At 38.1% G+C, this 18,586-nt stretch overlaps 1 protein-coding gene across 2 annotated transcripts in view; it reads right to left on the bottom strand.

Annotated features, from left to right (window-relative positions):
- Window positions 1–18,586, bottom strand: part of m1ap (meiosis 1 associated protein) — a 67,457-nt gene that overhangs the window by 2,331 nt on the left and 46,540 nt on the right. Inside the window, exons 5-11 of one of the 2 annotated variants that reach the window (XM_023297220.2) lie at window positions 10,356–10,511; window positions 9,186–9,345; window positions 6,358–6,499; window positions 5,437–5,500; window positions 4,759–4,901; window positions 3,948–4,063; window positions 2,450–2,522 (exon numbers count right to left, since the gene is read on the bottom strand). In XM_023297220.2, the coding sequence (XP_023152988.2) occupies window positions 2,450–2,522; window positions 3,948–4,063; window positions 4,759–4,901; window positions 5,437–5,500; window positions 6,358–6,499; window positions 9,186–9,345; window positions 10,356–10,511 (854 nt within the window). The remainder of the gene's footprint in view (window positions 1–2,449; window positions 2,523–3,947; window positions 4,064–4,758; window positions 4,902–5,436; window positions 5,501–6,357; window positions 6,500–9,185; window positions 9,346–10,355; window positions 10,512–18,586) is intronic. The other variant, XM_023297223.2, reaches the window with a different exon arrangement.

Raw genomic sequence — 18,586 nt, 5'->3', positions numbered from 1 at the left:
AAATCCAGCGAATTTCGCTGGATTTTGGTTGATTTTTTTGTGAATGTTCTTAAGAAACTCATTCAATGCTACTTAAAATGGAATTTAAATGACAAACTTTAGCAAAAGTATGAGTTTTTGAAGGCATTAGATCTAAAAGAAGGAGAGAAGGAACATCATGTGAAGACTGTAAGATGAAGTTCTACTGCAGTGAATGAAAAGAGAACATGCCAGGGAACAGAACACAACAGAGTGAATGGACATTTTCTCTGTGTCTGGCTGCTGAAGTGAACTATTTGCATGTTAGCAGCGTTATCACGATTCATGAGTCACTCCGCCAACAGCTGTACACTCCGGCGTCACAATAGACCATGTTAGAACAGAATAGTAATAAATAGAAAGAGCAATAAAAGTCTGCATGTACACACACTCATGTTGCACTGTCCCATGTTTGACCAAAAGAAAATTGTCCAAAAGTATCCGTGGGGGTTACTCCTTTGAGTTTGCAATAACATGGAAGTACGAAATGTAAAGTTTGCTCTGTAAAATCAGTAAAAAGTGACTTTTTCTAAGTAAGCGATTATGAATTTTAGTATTTTACGAGCTATGCTAAAAGTACAAAGGTATGTCTGGATGTTTGCCTGCATAGTTGTCAATACATTAAATATTATCTGACTAATTTCTACTTCATTTGTCACCTGGAAAGACACAATTTTCATATATACAGGATTTAAGTATTGTATCATGTCACAAATAATTTCTCTACACCTTTAAGGAGTGTCTTCTGTGGCATAAAACTGTTTAAAATCAGCCGTATTATCTCTAGAAACACGGTCAAGTAACAGAAAATTTAATAAGCGTGCATGAGTCACAGTGAAAACACTAAAACAGAACAAAAGAACGACTCACAACATTATCTGTTTCAGCTTAAAAACAGAGTTATCATATGAGTCAGTGAGATAAAACAATCTCCATTAGCAGCTTTATTTTTGGGTCCACATGAAACCAAGTTTTCACTCATCTTTTGACTCAAATGGATCTTCATACGTACCTCTGATCATTCTAGTGTTATACTCAATGGTGAAGTGTAACTAAATGCATTATTTACTTATGCAATAGCTGCATTTAGCTAGATTTTATACATAAATATTGCACTTTTTACTTGGCTACATTTGTCATTTGTCACCTTTCAGATTAACATTTGCAATATAACCACGATAAGATTGTAAAACACAGTATAAACCACTGGCTCCTAACCTTTCAAGCAAGCTTCTTTATTGTCATGTTTCAGACACCTAGAAACTAGACAGTTTTATTTCATAAACTATTCAAATTATCCAATATTTTACAAAAAAAAATTACTTCAAAGTCAGATATATCTTGTAATCTTTTGGTGGGAGCTTCACTGGGCTTATCTTCCAAACTGAACATTAAGGAATAAAAACTAATTCCACTTCAATGAAACACACAGTAAAATACTGCTGTGTATACAATGATTACTTAAACTAGCTCCAGAGACAGTAATTACATCTGATTAGTTTCAGTTCCGCTCATGACAAACTACTGTTTGCATCCAAACACTAAAAATATTTTAATGTCACGTTTAGTTGCACGAACCTGATCTACCTCTTTACATCCTTTAGCCCTCCTGTTGTCCTCATTTATGGGCACCAAAAAAATATTGTTTCCTTGTCTGAAAAAAAATCAAAAAAATCAGAGGAAAAGGTCCCCAAATTTCTGAAAATTTGCAAAACCTTCAGGAAGAAAATTTAGATAATTCCTTAAAAGTTTCCATTAAAAGTTTTATTCTTTTTTTTTTTTTTTTTTTAAACTCCCCCAAATTTGGCAAGAAAATTCTTGTAAATATTTTCAAAAAATGAGTAAAAATCTTCCAAAAAAAATCCTAAAAATATCTAAAGTGATTCCATATATGTCAGTAAAACTTCTATTTTCTTTAAGAACATTCACATAAAAATCAACCAAAATCCAGCGAAATTCGCTGGATTTTGGTTGATTTTTTTGTGAATGTTCTTAAGAAACATTTTTAACATTTCTGTTTTCCACCAAAAAATGTTCAAACAGTTCCCAAATATGTTGAAAATGTGGACATTAGAAGTTTCACTGTGAAAATCTATTTTCTTCCCCACATTTTCAAACTTTAAAACGGGTCAATTTTGACCCGCAGGACGACACGAGGGTTAATCTGATAAACTGAACACACTTTATCCAGGGCCTGCTCATGCCTGAGTATTTAAACCCTGAACTGTCTGTATGCAGTGAGTGCTGCCATCTAGTGAGTAGAAAAGGAAGTGAAACGTGAGGAGGAAGTTGCACTGAGCAATGACTCTGTGCACACAGCCTCAATGTGCTTATCAGGAAGTCCTACTTTCTGATGCATGAATGTCATCAACTTCACTCATGTTGTAGTTTATTTGAGCAGCAGAAACTGCCATAAAGCTGCAGCGTTTACCCGTCGAGGCTGTCTGCTGGCCGAGCTTTTAGGGCCCTCTACTGTTTGAGGCTGGGCAGCTGCTTGCTGGAGCCTGGAATCACAAGCAGCAGCATAGAAATTATATTTAAAAACATCTTTATCACTAAAATCTATAACACTGACCGCCATTAATATTGTGAACGGAGGTTGTTTCATTATCATTTACACCTTTGTGTTGTTATCATCACACTCATTCACCTACAGTCTGGTCATTTTGTCTGATAATACCTTTACTTTTCTTATTTTTACTACACACATGGCTAAATGTACATAAAAAGTCACTTTAAATCACCGTGCCTTGAAATGTGTAAATACTGTATATTGAATTTTTTAATTACTTTTAGTATTCCATAGATTCTAAAATTAGAAGCGTTTTTTTATAATATATTATTGTACAGCATGATTGTATATATTATATTGTATACACTAACCTTTAATGTTAATATTATTAACCTGCCTTTTTGTTATTTTATGTTGCTGTATGTAGCATGCTGAACACTTGAATTTCCCTCGGGATTAATAAAGTGTCTGTCTGTCTGTCTATCTAACACAAACAACAAGGTCAGGGAGTCACAACTTACAAAATAAAATAAATACACACCCTCATCCTCATCTGTCTACCCATATGCACTCACACACTATAGATGTGTCTCTATATACACTTGTTTAGGTGGGTTAAAGCAGACAGCATTTTTGAAGTTACTGGGCTAAGAAAACGGTCCATTTTTCCCAATACCTTTCCCCTATATTCCCCTTATATTCCCCCTATTTTCGTCGTGCCATGTATGATGACAATAAAGCCATTCTAATTCTACGTCCTTTTGTAGCCTCAGATTATCAGTGATCTGCTCCATATGATCTAACTGATTCACAATATTTATAAAGGTATCCACAGACGGGCCGTGTTCTTGTAGCCAGCATCTTGAGATAGCTTTCTTGCTGACTGCCATAAAGATCTTCAGTAAATATGCGTCATTCTTGTTTAGATCCCCTGGGGGAAGTCTGAGGTATAGTGTGGGAAAGGACAGGACATATTAACCTCAGAGCCAAGTGCTTTACAGCTTGTTTCGGACACTTCCTCCCAAAACAGCCTGATAATTCAGATTCAGATTCAGAAAACTTCATTTGTCCCCAGGGGGCAATTAAAAAGGCACGTAGAGCAGGCAGTGCAGCAATGACGTAATATTTAAGAAATAGGGATAAATGGGGGTAAATATATATACAAATCTGATAAGGGGACAAGACCAGAATATATGGGTGTGGTCCACCTCCAGCATGGCAGTGTGGTCCTCATTTGTCTAGGTTTTGTTTAGGGGTTGTGAAAATGAAATAGCGAGTAATGTTTTTCCAGCAGAAGTTTGTGGAGATATATTGTGTTCCACATTTCCTCTGTTATTTCTATTTGTCAACACCTTTTCTGACATTACTGACCTCCACATTCATCACATTAAAGATTGCAGACTGAACCTCCTCTGACCTGTATGGGTATCTTGGCTGGGAGAGCAGGCCTGCGTTCCTCAAGAGCTGGTAGAGGTTACTGTTCAGCGATAGAGGGTTTAACACAAACTCCTCATCCAGCTGAGAGAGACAACGCTGACGGAGACAGAAAACACACAGCTGTCAGGAAAACCAGCAAAGACTGAATGTTACACATCTGTGTGAGAATGGCAGAATACTTAAAGAGTTAGAGTAAGCGACAGTGAGTTTTATGCAGAAATTGAATCATGACGATGTCCTATAAGAAGTATACGGTACACACAAGCATCTCTTCATGACAGTCACAGATATTTCTTTCAAAAATGTAGTTAAAATATACTTTAATGTCTATTGACAAGCTCAACTTCACTAAAAATGTGCAATTTCACTACAAAAAAATGTGTTTTATGGACTAAAATAAGTTCTGTTTATGCCCCTTATGGTCATGCCATACAGTGTGTACATACATACAATAATTTTAAAAAACAACAATACATACTGATTTGATTAAAGTAAAATGTATCATTTTACATCCCTCATATACATCTGTAGTCATGTGCTTGCATTTTAATTTGCAATTTTAACAGTTTTATATTGGTTAAATTAGTGCTAAAATTCATCTTGATCTTCTTTCTGTAGTTTCTGTGGTTCCAACTGCCTATGAAATGGCCTGGATGCAAAACATACTGCTAGAATCTACCCAATAATCACTTCCTGCTATCCACTGGCAGTGTCTCTGTTTCTGCTTTTGAGTTCTAGATACCTCTGGCTGCTTCTGTGATTTGATCAGAAAGAACAAATGTCCGTCCAACCTGTACAGTCTGCATGGCGTTAGGTGGAGGGTCCTGAGCTGAGACGGGCAGTGAGACGGGCAGCAACAACTCTCTGGACACAACGGGCCTCAGGAGGAGGGAGAGAGATGGCGACGGCTGGAGGACATAGTGAGGATACACACCTGTGTTGGACACAAATGCAGACACACATACACGGGGTTTATGAATGCACACACAGGGACTGATTGACTGACTGTAAAAAAAGATGCCATTTGGTCTTTCAGTCATATGGCACTTTAAGCTAATGTTCCTCAGTGTTTTCTTAACATACACCAAGTAAGACAACTGAGACAGGCAGGATGCAGGTGCAATATTTTCCATATGCACAGGACTGGACGGTGGAGCAGGATTCAAAGAGAAGGGCACCTAAATCTAAACTAATATCAAGCTTATTGAGATGAAGGACAGGATCGTGAGCTGTCACACAAAGTCACAGTTTATAAGTTAAATCATCTGTTTGATGGCAGTGGTCCTCAGAAGTAGTACTGAGTTCCACCACAGCTGGATGTTATTCTACTGTAAAAGTCTTGTCTGTTTACTAAAGTCAAAATATGCTGCAAATGTGATGCGCACACACACACACACACACACACACACACACACACACACACAGACACACAGACACACACACACACACACACACACACACACACGGACCTGAGCCTCCAGCTGTAGACTTCTGAGGAGACTCCACCTGCAGCAGCAGGAACAAGTCACGACTCTGTAAGAAGGAAAAACAACTCTAACATCAAGGAAAGTCAGAGGGATGCTGAGAATGTCACAGGAAGCCAATCAGAGGGGCAACTATTAACCCTCCTGTCGTCCTGTGGGTCAAAATTTACCTGTTTTAAAGTTTGAAAATGTGGGAAAAAAAAAAATTATAATTTCACAGTGAAACTTCTGATGTCCACATTTTCAACATTTTTGGGAAATCTTTGAACATTTTTTAGTGGAAAAAAAGAAATGTTAAAAATGTTTCTTAAGAACATTCACAAAAAAAATCAACCAAAATCCAGTGAATTTCGCTGGATTTTGGTTTTTTTTTTTGCGAATGTTCTTAAGAGAATATTAGAAGTTTTACTGATATATATGTAATCACTTCAGATATTTTTAGGATTTTTTGGAAGATTTTTAATAATTTTTTGAAAATATTTACAAGGATTTTCTTGTCAAATTTGGGGGATTTTTTTTTTTTTTTTAAATAAAACTTTTAAGGGAAACTTTTAAGGAATTATTGGAATTTTCTTCCTGAAGGTTTTGCAAATTTGTGGAATTTTTTTGCTGAATTTTTGGATTTTTTTCAGACAAGGAAACAATATTTTTTGGTGCCCGTAAATGAGGACAACAGGAGGCTTAAGACACTTTCCTTCAATTTGTCACCCATGTGTAGATCAGTAGAACGGGAAAAATATTCATCTGTCATTATGAAAGGCGCCTAATAACATCCTTGAATTTCCCTCGGGATTAATAAAGTGTATCTATCTACCTATCTATCTAGATTCTGCTGTTGCTGTATCTCAGTTGTAAATGCATCTGTCACAGGATGAAACAGCAGTAAAAATGCTGGTATTTACACACCCTGAGTGTGTGGCAGAGAGCGTGAAACAAGCCGTGGTTGGTCTCCATTTCATCCCAGTCCAGCTGCCAGCAGGTGGTGGGGCGTATCACCAGCGGGAGGCCGTATAACACACTCTCACACACTCCATCTGCACGCAGAACCCTGCGACACAAACACACACACAACCCGAGTTTGCAGATCAAAATTGAAGGACAAGTCTTTCCACGGTGTAAGAAGAAAGTCATCTGTCCTTTATATCTTAACTCATCAGAATAACATCAGTTTGCAAAGGCATGAGGTCATGAGCAGAGAGACAGACAATGACATCATCCCTGCCAAGGTGAATTAGTTAACAGTGCGAGCGTTCTGGAGCTCCGCTGAAACGTCTCTGCTGTAAATCATGAGTCATAAGTATGCAAAGCACACGCACAGAGCACAATAACTTTAAGACTTACTGGTATGCAAAACACTCACACATCACTTCCCACTGCTGCTCCAGAAAATGCAAAACTGATGCAAATCAGGTCACCCAGGTTATACATGAATATCTGCTTTCTATCAGTGGAAAAAGTGTGTGTACTAACAATGCATACAGCCCTCGTTTGTACACATGTTGCTCTTATATGTGTGTATTTTGGGTGGAATGACATCAGCTTGTGTGAGTTGTCTGCTAATGATTAGCCAGTGGTACACAAATAGGTGGACATGTATTCAAAACGGTATCAGAGGTAGCAAAGACACATGAACATGCACCCACATATAATAAAAAAACACAGGAGAACATTCAGACATTATTAAAGGAGTAAAATGTGACTGTTAAATTCGTAACTGTGAACAATCAAGCAGCTTTGTTTGACTTCACAAAGAAACTGCATCACTTTAGAACAGTAAAATACGTGTTTACATGAATATATTCTGAAAAGCTGAAGTGAACTGTACAAGCCTTTGGAAATGGCCACTTCTAAGGTTATAATAATAATAGACTACATGCTTGATTTATAGCCACTTACTTTATCAATATGAGGGTCAATATATACCATAGTTGACAGGTATCATAGTTGACATTTTTGCTGTTTTCAGGCCTAAAATCAACATGGCTGCCTATAACCAGGCCGGTTACTTAGTTGATATTTTAGTGATATCCTGTCAATTTTTATTAATAAGTGATTGTTTCTATAATAAATAATTATGGAATTTGTAAAGACATGATCATAATGAACATAAAAAAACATTACTTTTTTCACTTTAAATAAAAATTTATGCACGATACATCCCATGAAATTCAAAAGTCCCTCAATTATATATTGACCCATGATATAACAAATTACTACCAATTTTTCAAAATGAGAAAATATCCAGTGCACTGCTATGAATTTTAGATGGTATGCATATATTCCTGCAATGATATGCAGCAATGAATAGAACTTCCAAACTGTCTTTAGTACACTGCAGTTTCAAGGTGAAAATGCTCAGCAGTGGCGTTGGTTGCATATTTAACTCATGATTTGCCTTCTAGCATATTAAAAAAATATCATATGGACATGTAAACAAGGCAAAAAAATCAATCAATAAAAAGGCAGAAGGGGTCTTTAAAGTTCATACATTTACAATCTCTGTGTGACTCAAAATGAGCACAACCTCAAGATATCTTTAAATGCTTTTTATCACTCTATTGTAGTATAAAAAAATGACTTTATAGTTGAGTTTTCTCTTCTGCTTGTCTTGTAAAAAATACAATATAGGACATCAACTGTGTGAGATCCAGATGAATGTGCATACAGACTATCTGACCTAGAAGTGTGTGAAATGAATCAGCATTTCTGCTGTTAATCAGAGCATCCATCTGCTCTTTCTTTGTTTCCAGTGGGATGCGTTGTGATGTATTAATCAAACCTTCAAACAAACACTTTCTCTTATTCTTTGAAGTGTCTGCTGCTGTTAGCTCATCCTGGCCTTCCCTTTCACACCACACTTGTTTACTTCTCTGTAGTTTCTACTGGACGAGGCTAAAAACATCCTCACAAACAAGGAAAATTCTGCAGTGGGGCTTTTATTTCTGCTCAACCGTACTTGTTTTGAGAGATTTCCAGCATCACAGCAGATGACTCTGGCAGAACAAAGCACACACTGATGTGATGGAAGAGTTTCATGTAAGAAATATTCCACTACTGAGCTAGCAGAAAGAAGCCATTCATAGACAGGCAGGGATTTACTGGATACTGTGTGATACATATTCTAATCTCCCTTTTTTCTGACTATCTAAAAAAGAAGAAGAATGGATGAGACAGACAAAAATAAGAAAGAAGACAATCATGTTGCGATTTTGTCCACTGCTTCTGCCACTGATGTGTGAATATTAAAGTAATACTCATTTATCAAAGAATAAAATAATACAGTACATTTAACCCTCGTGTTGTCCTGTGGGTCAAATTGACCTGTTTTAAACAAATATATATATTTTCACAGTGAAACTTATGATCCACATTTTCAACATTTTTGGGAATTTTTTGGTGGAAACATTAAGAACATTCACAAAAAAATCAACCAAAATCCAGCGAATTTCACTGGATTTTTTGTCAATGTTCTTAAGAAAATATTAGAAGTTTTACTGATATATATGCAATCACTTATGATATTGTTAGGATTTTTTTTTTCAAGATTTTTACTGTTTTTTTCAAAATATTTATAATATTACAAAAATTTTCTTGCCTAATTTGGGGGATATTTTAAAATAAAACTTATAAGGGAAGCTTTTAAGGAATTACTGGAATTTTGGTGCCAGTAAATGAAGACAACAGGAGGGTTAAACACATACAAACAGCGTTTTTTTTTGTTGCCTAACTCTTACTTGATTGCTTTCAGTCTCTGTGGCGGTGGGCTCTGATTGGCTGACATCTTGGTGGCAGGCAGGAAGTCCTGAACACTCTCAGTCTTCACTCCCAGGCTGGAGGCCACAGGGATGAGGGCGGGGCTGATCTGACGCTCCTGCATGTCACACTTCACACACACTGCACAAATAATGTAAGAGAAGCATGTATTATACATTAAAGACTTCTTTACTTTATGTCTTAAACACACAACAAATCACTAATAGTGTACATGTGTGTTAACCCTCGTGTTGTCTGAGGGTCAGAAATGACCCGGCCACTACGTTTAACAGCTCAGAAAACCCCCCAAATTACACTTTTTCAACTTGACATTCAATGACTTTTCCTACAGTGACCCCAACATCAGAAAAAAGTGAAACATTGTCTCTATTATTGCATCTATTATTCTATTTTATTCTTATTATTGTCGTCAGTTATGCTCATTGTGGGTGGGAGCAAGGATTCAAAAGATGTGAGAAAATTAGTATTTTGTAGCTGAGTTTTTGTTGTACATATAGTATACTTCCCTTCAAAAAAAATTTGCTGAAAACTACTTTCTGCACATTTCTTGTACTTTCTTAGGATATACAAGTACTATCTCTTGCTCTTACACCTATGCAGAACCTTTAGCAACAATTACAGTGATAATACACCACTATTTTTCTAAAGAAAACAGTTATAATGTGTGTAACGTATTAAAAACAAGTGGTGTCCACTGATTCAATACAGTCTTTCTGCCCTCTGAAGAGGGAAAATCCAGATATTCACAAAGTGTGTGATGCATCACAGGTTGTTTCTTCGAGTAAAATAGATTTTGGGTTAAATTGTTGAATTGCTTTATTTTAGAGGCTCAGTGGAGGTGGGTCATTTTTGACCTTTAGGACAAGGGGACTGCAATTAAATATTTTGTTGAGTCTTGAGCTTCAGAAAAAAACTGGGCTGTTAGTTATTTGGACACTTTGATGAGCAGCTATCAGTTTATATTTAGTGTTATTGTATTATTATGCATTACACATCACTCGGTGTATTGTCTAATCTCACGTGAAAGACAAATATTGCAAGCATATGTTGGCTCACTCTGGCATTCTGGTGGGTATGTGTGAATGAACATTAACGGTAAAGTGACCTCTGGCTTTAGTGTAGCTTCTAACCTGGAATAAGATCATCCAGCGGACTTGGCAGCAGGAGGTGCAGGTGCTCCCTGTCTCCTCCCCGCTCTTGAAGCCACGCCTTTAACACCATCTCCACGGCGACCACGCTGTTCTCCACCTGCTGCAGGTCGACCTCAGTGCCCAACATCAGAGAGTCTGCAGACGGACAGACAGCGGCAGCAGTGCTTAGATTAAAGCAGGGGTGTCAAACATGAGGCCCGCGGGCCAAAACCGGTCCTCCAGAGGGTCCGATCCGGCCCACGGCACGACTTTGTAAAGTGTAAAAATTACAGAGAAGACATGAACTGCAAAATGTAAATTTGTAAAACTATAAATTTAAAATAAGTTCTAGACCATGACAAGTTGTTTTCATCATAAAGTAAAATACTAGATTGCTCACTGTTCTTTTGTCAGTTACTGTTTTGTGTTGGTTTTTTTGTCAGACTTTGTCATTTGTCTGATGTTTTTGTCGTTTTCTCGCCTTTGTTACTTTTTGCCTCGTTTTTGTTGTTTGTCTAATTTTTTTGTCGCTTGCAGCTTTTTTGTCTAATTTTTTGTCTCTGTTTTGTTTCATGTCGCTTGTCTCACTTTTTGTCATTTTGTTTCTCGCTTTTGCTCTTTTGTGTCTTGTTTTTGTCACTTTGTATCTCATTTTTGTAATACTCTGTGCTGTTTTTGTTGTTTTTTTGTCTGATTTTTGTCATTTGTCTCATGTTTTTGTCATTTTGCTTCTTGTTTTGGTCATTTTGTGTTTCCTTTTTGTCTTGCCTTTGTTTTTTTGTCTTACTTTTGTGATTTTTTGTTTTGCTTTATTCGTTGTTTTGTATGTTGTTTTTGTCGTTCTGTGTCTTGTTTTTGTGTTGTTTGGTCGCTTTGTATCCTTTTTGTCAAATTTTTTGTCTCTATTTTGTTTTCAGGTTGTTCATGACGTTTTGTAAAAAGATAATTCCTTAAATGCGAACATTTTCAGATGTACTTCTTTGCACTAAAACAAGGGAAAAATTTGCAGTTGTCATTATTTATAGGTTATTATGCTCTGATTTTACTGGTCCGGCCCACTGGAGATCAAATTGGGCTGAATGTGGCCCCTGAACTAAAATGATTTAGACACCCCTGGATTAAAGGCGAATGTCATGTAAAAGTTTAACAACATACTGTACACTTGTGGCAAAAATGTTGTATTACTTTGACATTTGTAGACAAATCAGCACTCATATTTCATTTTACAATTATTTAGACATTTTCACATGACAGATTTTTTGCTTACCAACTTCCCAAGAAAATTGCGACAGAAAATCAACTTTTATTTCCCAACACTAGATGGCAGCAATATCTTATAAAACCAACATGCATACAGCCTAACTGACTTCTGAACTTGTCATCTGAGACCTTCAGTGTCTCTGGATAATTTGAAATCCTGCTTAAGCTGGCCTGGATAAGAGGGCCTGGCACTGATCTCAAGGAAAGAAGCAACAGGATTCCTATTGGATGTCACCCTCCTGTTGGTAGAGAAGACATAAGATGCAAAGCAACAGCAGCCTGTCTGAAATCTGTTGCTTTTCCAGCTACTTTGCTGATTTTATGCAAATCTATGTCGCTCTTCTCACTTTCTGAGCCTGCTCCTCATCCCAAAGGGTAAAAGAAACTTGCACTGGTCTCCCCTCTGTGGTCGCTGATTTCCACTTATCATTGCAGAGCAGGGAGAGAGACCCTGTGGACCTGCCCCACCCTCATCTTCCCTTTCTGTTCCCATCCTCCAATGTCCATTATTGCAGACTAGACACAAACCTTATAAAATGTCCCCCTTCTCTCTTTCCCCTCTTCCAGCTGTTTAATAGTTAATGAGCCATCAGGAGATAACTAATGGGACTAAAGGGAGAACAGAGGACCAGGAAGAGCTGTCAGGGTGCAGATGGAGGAGAGGTGGACAGAAGGGAGGGTAAGTTAGAGCAGAAGATGGATGGAAAGTTGATAAAGTAGTTTAAAAAAAAACTCCCTGCCTGAAACTTCAGGGAGAAAATGAGAAACTTTAAACTCCTAGTCTAAAATGCGTCACTGCTTCTTTCATCTGTCAGGGGCAGCTACGGTACGGAAGCTATTTTTGGTTCTGGGCCAAAGTTTGCAAAAGTGCTTCATCTAGAAATAAGTACTTCGTCTGCGGGAAGAGAATTATGTTTGGCACTTTTCTTTTTTTTTTTTTTTTTTTTTTTTGCTGATGGACATTTCTGATGTGATCCTTGCAGGGTGAAGGCGAGGAGGATGAAGGCTGAGAGGGAAAGAGGGAGGATTTGGAGGCTAACAAAGCATGTACTAATGACACTTTTGCTCCTTTATGTGTCAAAAAAAGCAAAGTCAAGATGCTTCGCCTTTAGTTCTGACACGTTGCTCTTGCTTTTAATTCGGATTAAAGAACTTTCGGAAATGATGCTTGGGATCAGCGGCATAACGAGACGTGCATCCAACTGTATATCAGCACAGCTCCGTAACTGAGGAAAATAACAGCAGGGAGGGGAACAAAGCAGCAGGAATGGAAGGAAATAGCTGGGATCAATTCACATTCATCCATCCATCCATCCATCCATCCATCCATTATCTATACACCGCTTAATTCTCACTAGGGTTGCGGGGGGGGGCTGGAGCCTATCCCAGCTCAATTCACATTCAGTCAAAAATAATTGGAAAAAGACAGAGATGGGAAAGGGAAAGCTGGAGACGAATAAGAGAGAAAGAAAGGATGTGTTCATGCCTTGATGGAAATAGAGAGATAAGAGAAAAATCCTCGAAAGATTGAGAGAGATGGAGGAAAGAAGGAAATCGATCGCCATTCCCTCCGATAATGTCTGTCTGGGGAACAGTGAGAGGAGGAGAGAGAGTAAGAAAGAGGGAGAGAAGAGAGGAAGAATTATGGAAGTTGGCGTCTAGAGGAAAGAACGAAGGGGAAGAAAGTATAAATTACACAAAGAGCAAGACCAGGAGGAAGGACAGGGGAGAGTGGGAGATAAGATGAGATAGAGAGGAGATGGATGGACGGACCACACTGTCAGGAACGCCTGTAATGAGACCTCAGAGTGCGTCTGTGTTTATATTCGTGTGGAAGAGGGAGATAGAGAGAAAATGAGAGGTGCTGCTTCTCCTAGCAGCACAAATAATTTGAGACGCTCCTGCTTGTGTGTGTTTCTAGAGGAATCTATCACACACTGAAGAGAGCAGGTGAAAGCAGTTAACCCCGACGTGTACGTTCAACGTGAGCTCAAGTAATGATCCTGTTGGTTTCTCTCCGGCAGGCCGATCTGTGTTCATGAGGAATGCACTGCTGAATCCTCCCACAGATGCCTCCTCTTCTCAATCATGGCAGAGTTCATTAAATATGTGTTTACCGCAGGTACGCCAGATCAAAAGATCAATTATGCGTTATCATCCGCCCCTCCCGACACCATCTCTCCATGCCGCCTCTGTTTCCTTTCCGTCTGCTCCGTTGGTATGAGAGATTATGAAACTATTAAATTATGTGACCCATCCCGGCGATCTACAAGTCTAATTGTTCTCCTGCATCTCATTAGCGTGTCCTCGATGTCTGCGTACACCTGAGGAGATAAACCGTGACAGGCGTGCTGAGGGAAGCTCGCAGGGTGTCAGACGGTCGAATCTCATTAAGTGTGTGTTTGTGTCTGGTCTAAAGCCCTTTTTGAAGTCACAGAAGACATGCCATCACTAAATGGAATTATGATTTCTCCCCTCTGATGCTAAGTGCCAAACTAGAATTATACTGTGCAAACACACCAAAAATACTGAAAATGCTGCACACACCAAATTTTTACAAACATATGTAAAAAACATCCAAAAACTGAGTGTGTGTACAGTTATTGCAATACATTTTTAAAAAGTGACGAGAAGAATTGAAGCCAGAATAAATCCATTTTTCACAGGCTCGGTTGAGTGTATTTTATTTTTCAGAGGAAAATTTACATTGTACATCTTTTCAGATTTTTGGACATGACTCAATTTTCATGTCAGTTTTCATGTTGTATTTATACTGCAATAAATATTACTCATGAAGGCACTGAAGACCTCAAAACTAAACAAGTATGACATGTTTTTGAATTGTGGCGCTTAAAGCTAGAGTAGGCAGTATTTTGTGGCATAACTGGGCAAATACTGCAGGATAAACTTGTAGCATTTTTATATTTCAAGCGATCTGAGAGGAAACTTGGCTTCTTTACCATCCTTTGGCTCCATTTTCAGACTCCATGTGATGTATTAGCCATTCACAAGTTGTTTTTGTTAATATTAGGACGTTATGGTGCAATGAGTTAGGAGGAGGAGTTTGACTCGAGAAAAGATTGTTTGTTCAGTACAGAACAGCTACAAGAGGGATGTAAATATGTATTATTGAAATTTTTTTGACCTTCTCTAGGCTTCTACCTACTGCAGCTTTAAACCTAATAAATATTCTATATGAACAAAAGACGAAATGACATTGTGTGATGTGAAATTCGCACAATGTCTCCACAGCTTTTGCATTTTAGCATTTTAAGCTCATTATTTTGGTTATTCTGTCTGCTGTTGCTAGCCCCGTTTTCAGCAGGAGCAGCAGACAGCATCTACTTTGAGTAAAAAGGTCAATATATAATTGAGGGACTTTTGAAGTCCATGGGATCTGTCTCAAAAATGAAAACTCATGTTTTTTATGTTCATTATGATCATGTCTTTACAAATTCCACAATTATTTACACAGGAAACAATCACTTATTAATAAAAAATGACTGGATATTACTAAAATGTCAACTAAATAACCGTCCAAATTTAATAACAAACCACCTTCTAATTAGCTAAACAATAATAAAATAAGTTTATTCAATAATAGTTTTGATTGTGTTCTTTTTATTAAGTTGAGACAATCATGACAGATAATTCTTTCGTGGCAAGATATCAAATTTTATATGTAAAATAACAAATTGTACCTGTGTCTGAGAAATCAACTAAGTGAGTTAATTCCAGATCACATGACCTGCTCCACATGATGTCATTTCCTCCCGAAGAAAAGACTGGAAAGACTCCAAGGCTTTCTGAGTTATTTAATATAAAGTAGTGTGTGAGTCAAGTGTGGATTTATCACGTGTCAACAGGTTTACTACAATATCTTTATAAATAACTTTTAATTTAAATTTTACTCAATTATGTATATAATATTTAGAAGAATCTTTCTCTAAAAATGCCATGTGGTGTTTGGTTATAGGCGGCCATGTTGATTTTAGGCCTGAAAATAGCAAAAATGTCAACTATGATACAAAAAGTCCCGCAATTATATATTCAAAACAATCCCTGCACTAAATGACACACAGACAGAGTTAAGCACAAACTGGTGAAGCATTTAGCTACTGAAGAGTCAGATCTTATCCTTTAGAGCTGGTTAAGACCAACAAGGTCAGTAAATATTATATTAAAGCTATGAATAAATGTTAATTCTGCTTTGTGTCTGCTGTATAAACAGGCAACTGTTCCCTCAAACTGCTCCAAATAAAGAGCATTAGGCAACGCCATAGTGGGTTTAGCTGTTGTGGGGAATCTACACCCACTGACTCACTATCTTATTAACTAGGAGACCACCCAGCTGCCTTTTAGCCTCGTCTCTGCAACGGCTAAGTGAGTTTGAACTGCAAGAGTTCCTGTTTGTTTGTTTGTTTGTTTAGATCCCCATTAGCTGATGTGTCTGCTGCTGATTCATCACCTCCCTATAAACACTCGCTGTACAGGACGGCCGGTAATGCTCTGCCTGCTTGCTTTTACATCCCTCCGTCTCCACCTGTCCAATTATCGGAGACCTCATCCCATCCAGATGACTCATATGTGATTCCAGATGTTGAGTGATGCTAATGCTCATCTAAGAAAATGTGCAGTTTGCTGTCATGCTACAAAATCTCCATCACTGTTGCTCGTTGGAATATAATATGAAAAGTGCGAACAAATCTGCAATTCCCGCACGCCCCCCCTCCCCCCAAAAAAATCTTAAAACATGGTTTGATCAGATGAAAATGTAATGACTTTGGTTTTGCTGTAATTTCCCTGGAGTCCATTTTTTGCTAACTGAGCGACTGACGAGCGTTCTCAGAGAAGCTCGGGTTATTTTTCACAGCTCTGCCGAGGGCGCAGCGCTGTCACGTTTCACTTTTTTCACAACTTGCGGGGGAAAAAAGAAAATACTTCACGTTCAAGTTTGATGTTTAGAAGAAGCGACAGCCCTACAAGGAGAAATCTGAATAAGTGACTCTGGACACCTACAGCTCCTAAAACCCCAAAGACATCAGTGAATGTTGGTTCCTGTCCATAACCTGAAGGGCGCATATTTTTGCTTTGTAAATGGGGAGAGAACTGCAATCCTTTCTTTCTCTAAGTGACGTTCCCCCTTCCAGCTCTTCTTCTTCTCAGCTTCCACTCTCTCTGGCCCACGCCCAGTGATGCTTCCCTTGCATTAGGAAGAGCACATCATCCTCATGACTATCGACTAGTGTAACATTAGCCTGTGTGGGAAAATTAATGACACTAATGCTCTACTAGAAGAGGAAGCTGAGCTCTCCTCTACAACCGTGTTCAGTTCTTCGTTTGGATATGGATCAGCTCCTCCAGATACAGATAACGGACCACCTGTGATGGTGGGAATCTTTGAAAGAAAAATCGTCTCCAGTATGCTAAAACCAACCTATCAAAGCCACAGAATAATTTTGCATGCAGCTGTAACTTATGCTGCACACCTACAATTATATATATGATAGCTACAGATCATCAGAGAACTCCAGTCTTCTTCTTTTCCTGCGGACTACGAGCCATTTCAAAGTCATTTCATTGTTCTGTACGCCTTTGTATAGTGATATAATCCTAAGACAGAGACTGATTAGAACACCAAAGCCCTGTATTTGTTGAATTTATAAGATTTGCAGAAAGCCTACTTAAAGTTTGAATTGTGGTTCTGCATTTGTTATGTACTTTGCTCTGAAGACCATGTAACACTGCCAGGGCTGCAGCTGAAAGAAAAAGACTAAAACTGACTTACGCACCATGAGAATACATCTGCAACACGTTAATTTAATTACAAAAGCAATTATAGTCACATCTACTTCTGCTTTAATTAGGGGGCAGTGATATTAATAAGCCTATTAACTTACACATTCACACAGTCTTTTTTTGGCAGCTTTCCTTTGTGGTTTTGGCTGCTTTGGCTTTTTTAAATTTCTTGTATGGGTTATAGTTTTTTGTGAGAAACATGTCTGTCCATTACCCCCTTTTTTTGTAAATGCCCTCATAGCAAGGTTAAGAAACACAAGGATGACTAATTGAGTTGGTACTCAGTTCCATGTGACTGCTTAGCCAGTTGTTCGGTTTAGTGAAGCCAGAAAATGAAAAGATATTCTGGATATGTTGAGCTTGCTTCATTGTAGAGGCCCCGGGAGTCAGCTACAAATCAAACTAGTTACTTTTCTAGTACTTTTTGGGTAGTTTTAAGCTTTTTGCTTCATTATATCATCCCAACCCAAAGGTAAGCTGGCCTTAAAACGCATCGTTCAGTCTTCTAACCCGACGCTGGTTAACAAACTGAATGTGGCGACTAACGAGACGAAGATTTTGAAGTTTCAAATTTCTGCTGACTGTTGGACGCTTTAAAAGACTCCGAGTCCAAAGGTAAACCAACATTACCGAGAACCAACGATGTCTCCGGTACTGATGGAGCTCTGGAGACTTTTCTTACTGAACTCTTTGACTGTTACCTGGTTTGATCTGCTTTCTTTAGGTTTTATTGGTTCCTTTACTTCAGGGGTGCCAAACATGAGGCCCGCGGGCCAAAACCGGCCCTCCAGAGGGTCCAATCCGGCCCACGGGACGACTTTGTAAAGTGTAAAAATTACAGAGAAGACATGAACTGCAAGCTGTAAAACTATCAATTTAAAATAAGTTCTAGACCATGACAGGTTGTTTTGATCATAAAATAAAATACTAGATTGCTCATTGTTCATTTTTTTGTCTCCTTTTTGGAATATTTTGTCTTTTTTTGGCTGTTTTTTTGTCCTTTTTTGCCTGACTTTTGTCATTTGTCTCACGCTTTCATCGTTTTGTGCTTCCTTTGTGTTTACTTTGTGTTTTTTGTCTTATTTTTGTCATTTTTCGCTTTGCTGTATTCGTTGTTTTGTTTCTCGCTTTTGTCATTTTTGTCTCATTTGTGTCATTTGTGTAATTCTTTG

This window comes from Amphiprion ocellaris, chromosome 23 (assembly GCF_022539595.1).
Source record: "Amphiprion ocellaris isolate individual 3 ecotype Okinawa chromosome 23, ASM2253959v1, whole genome shotgun sequence".
NCBI lineage: Eukaryota > Metazoa > Chordata > Actinopteri > Pomacentridae > Amphiprion > Amphiprion ocellaris.
This window is presented reverse-complemented; position numbering and strand designations above follow the sequence as displayed.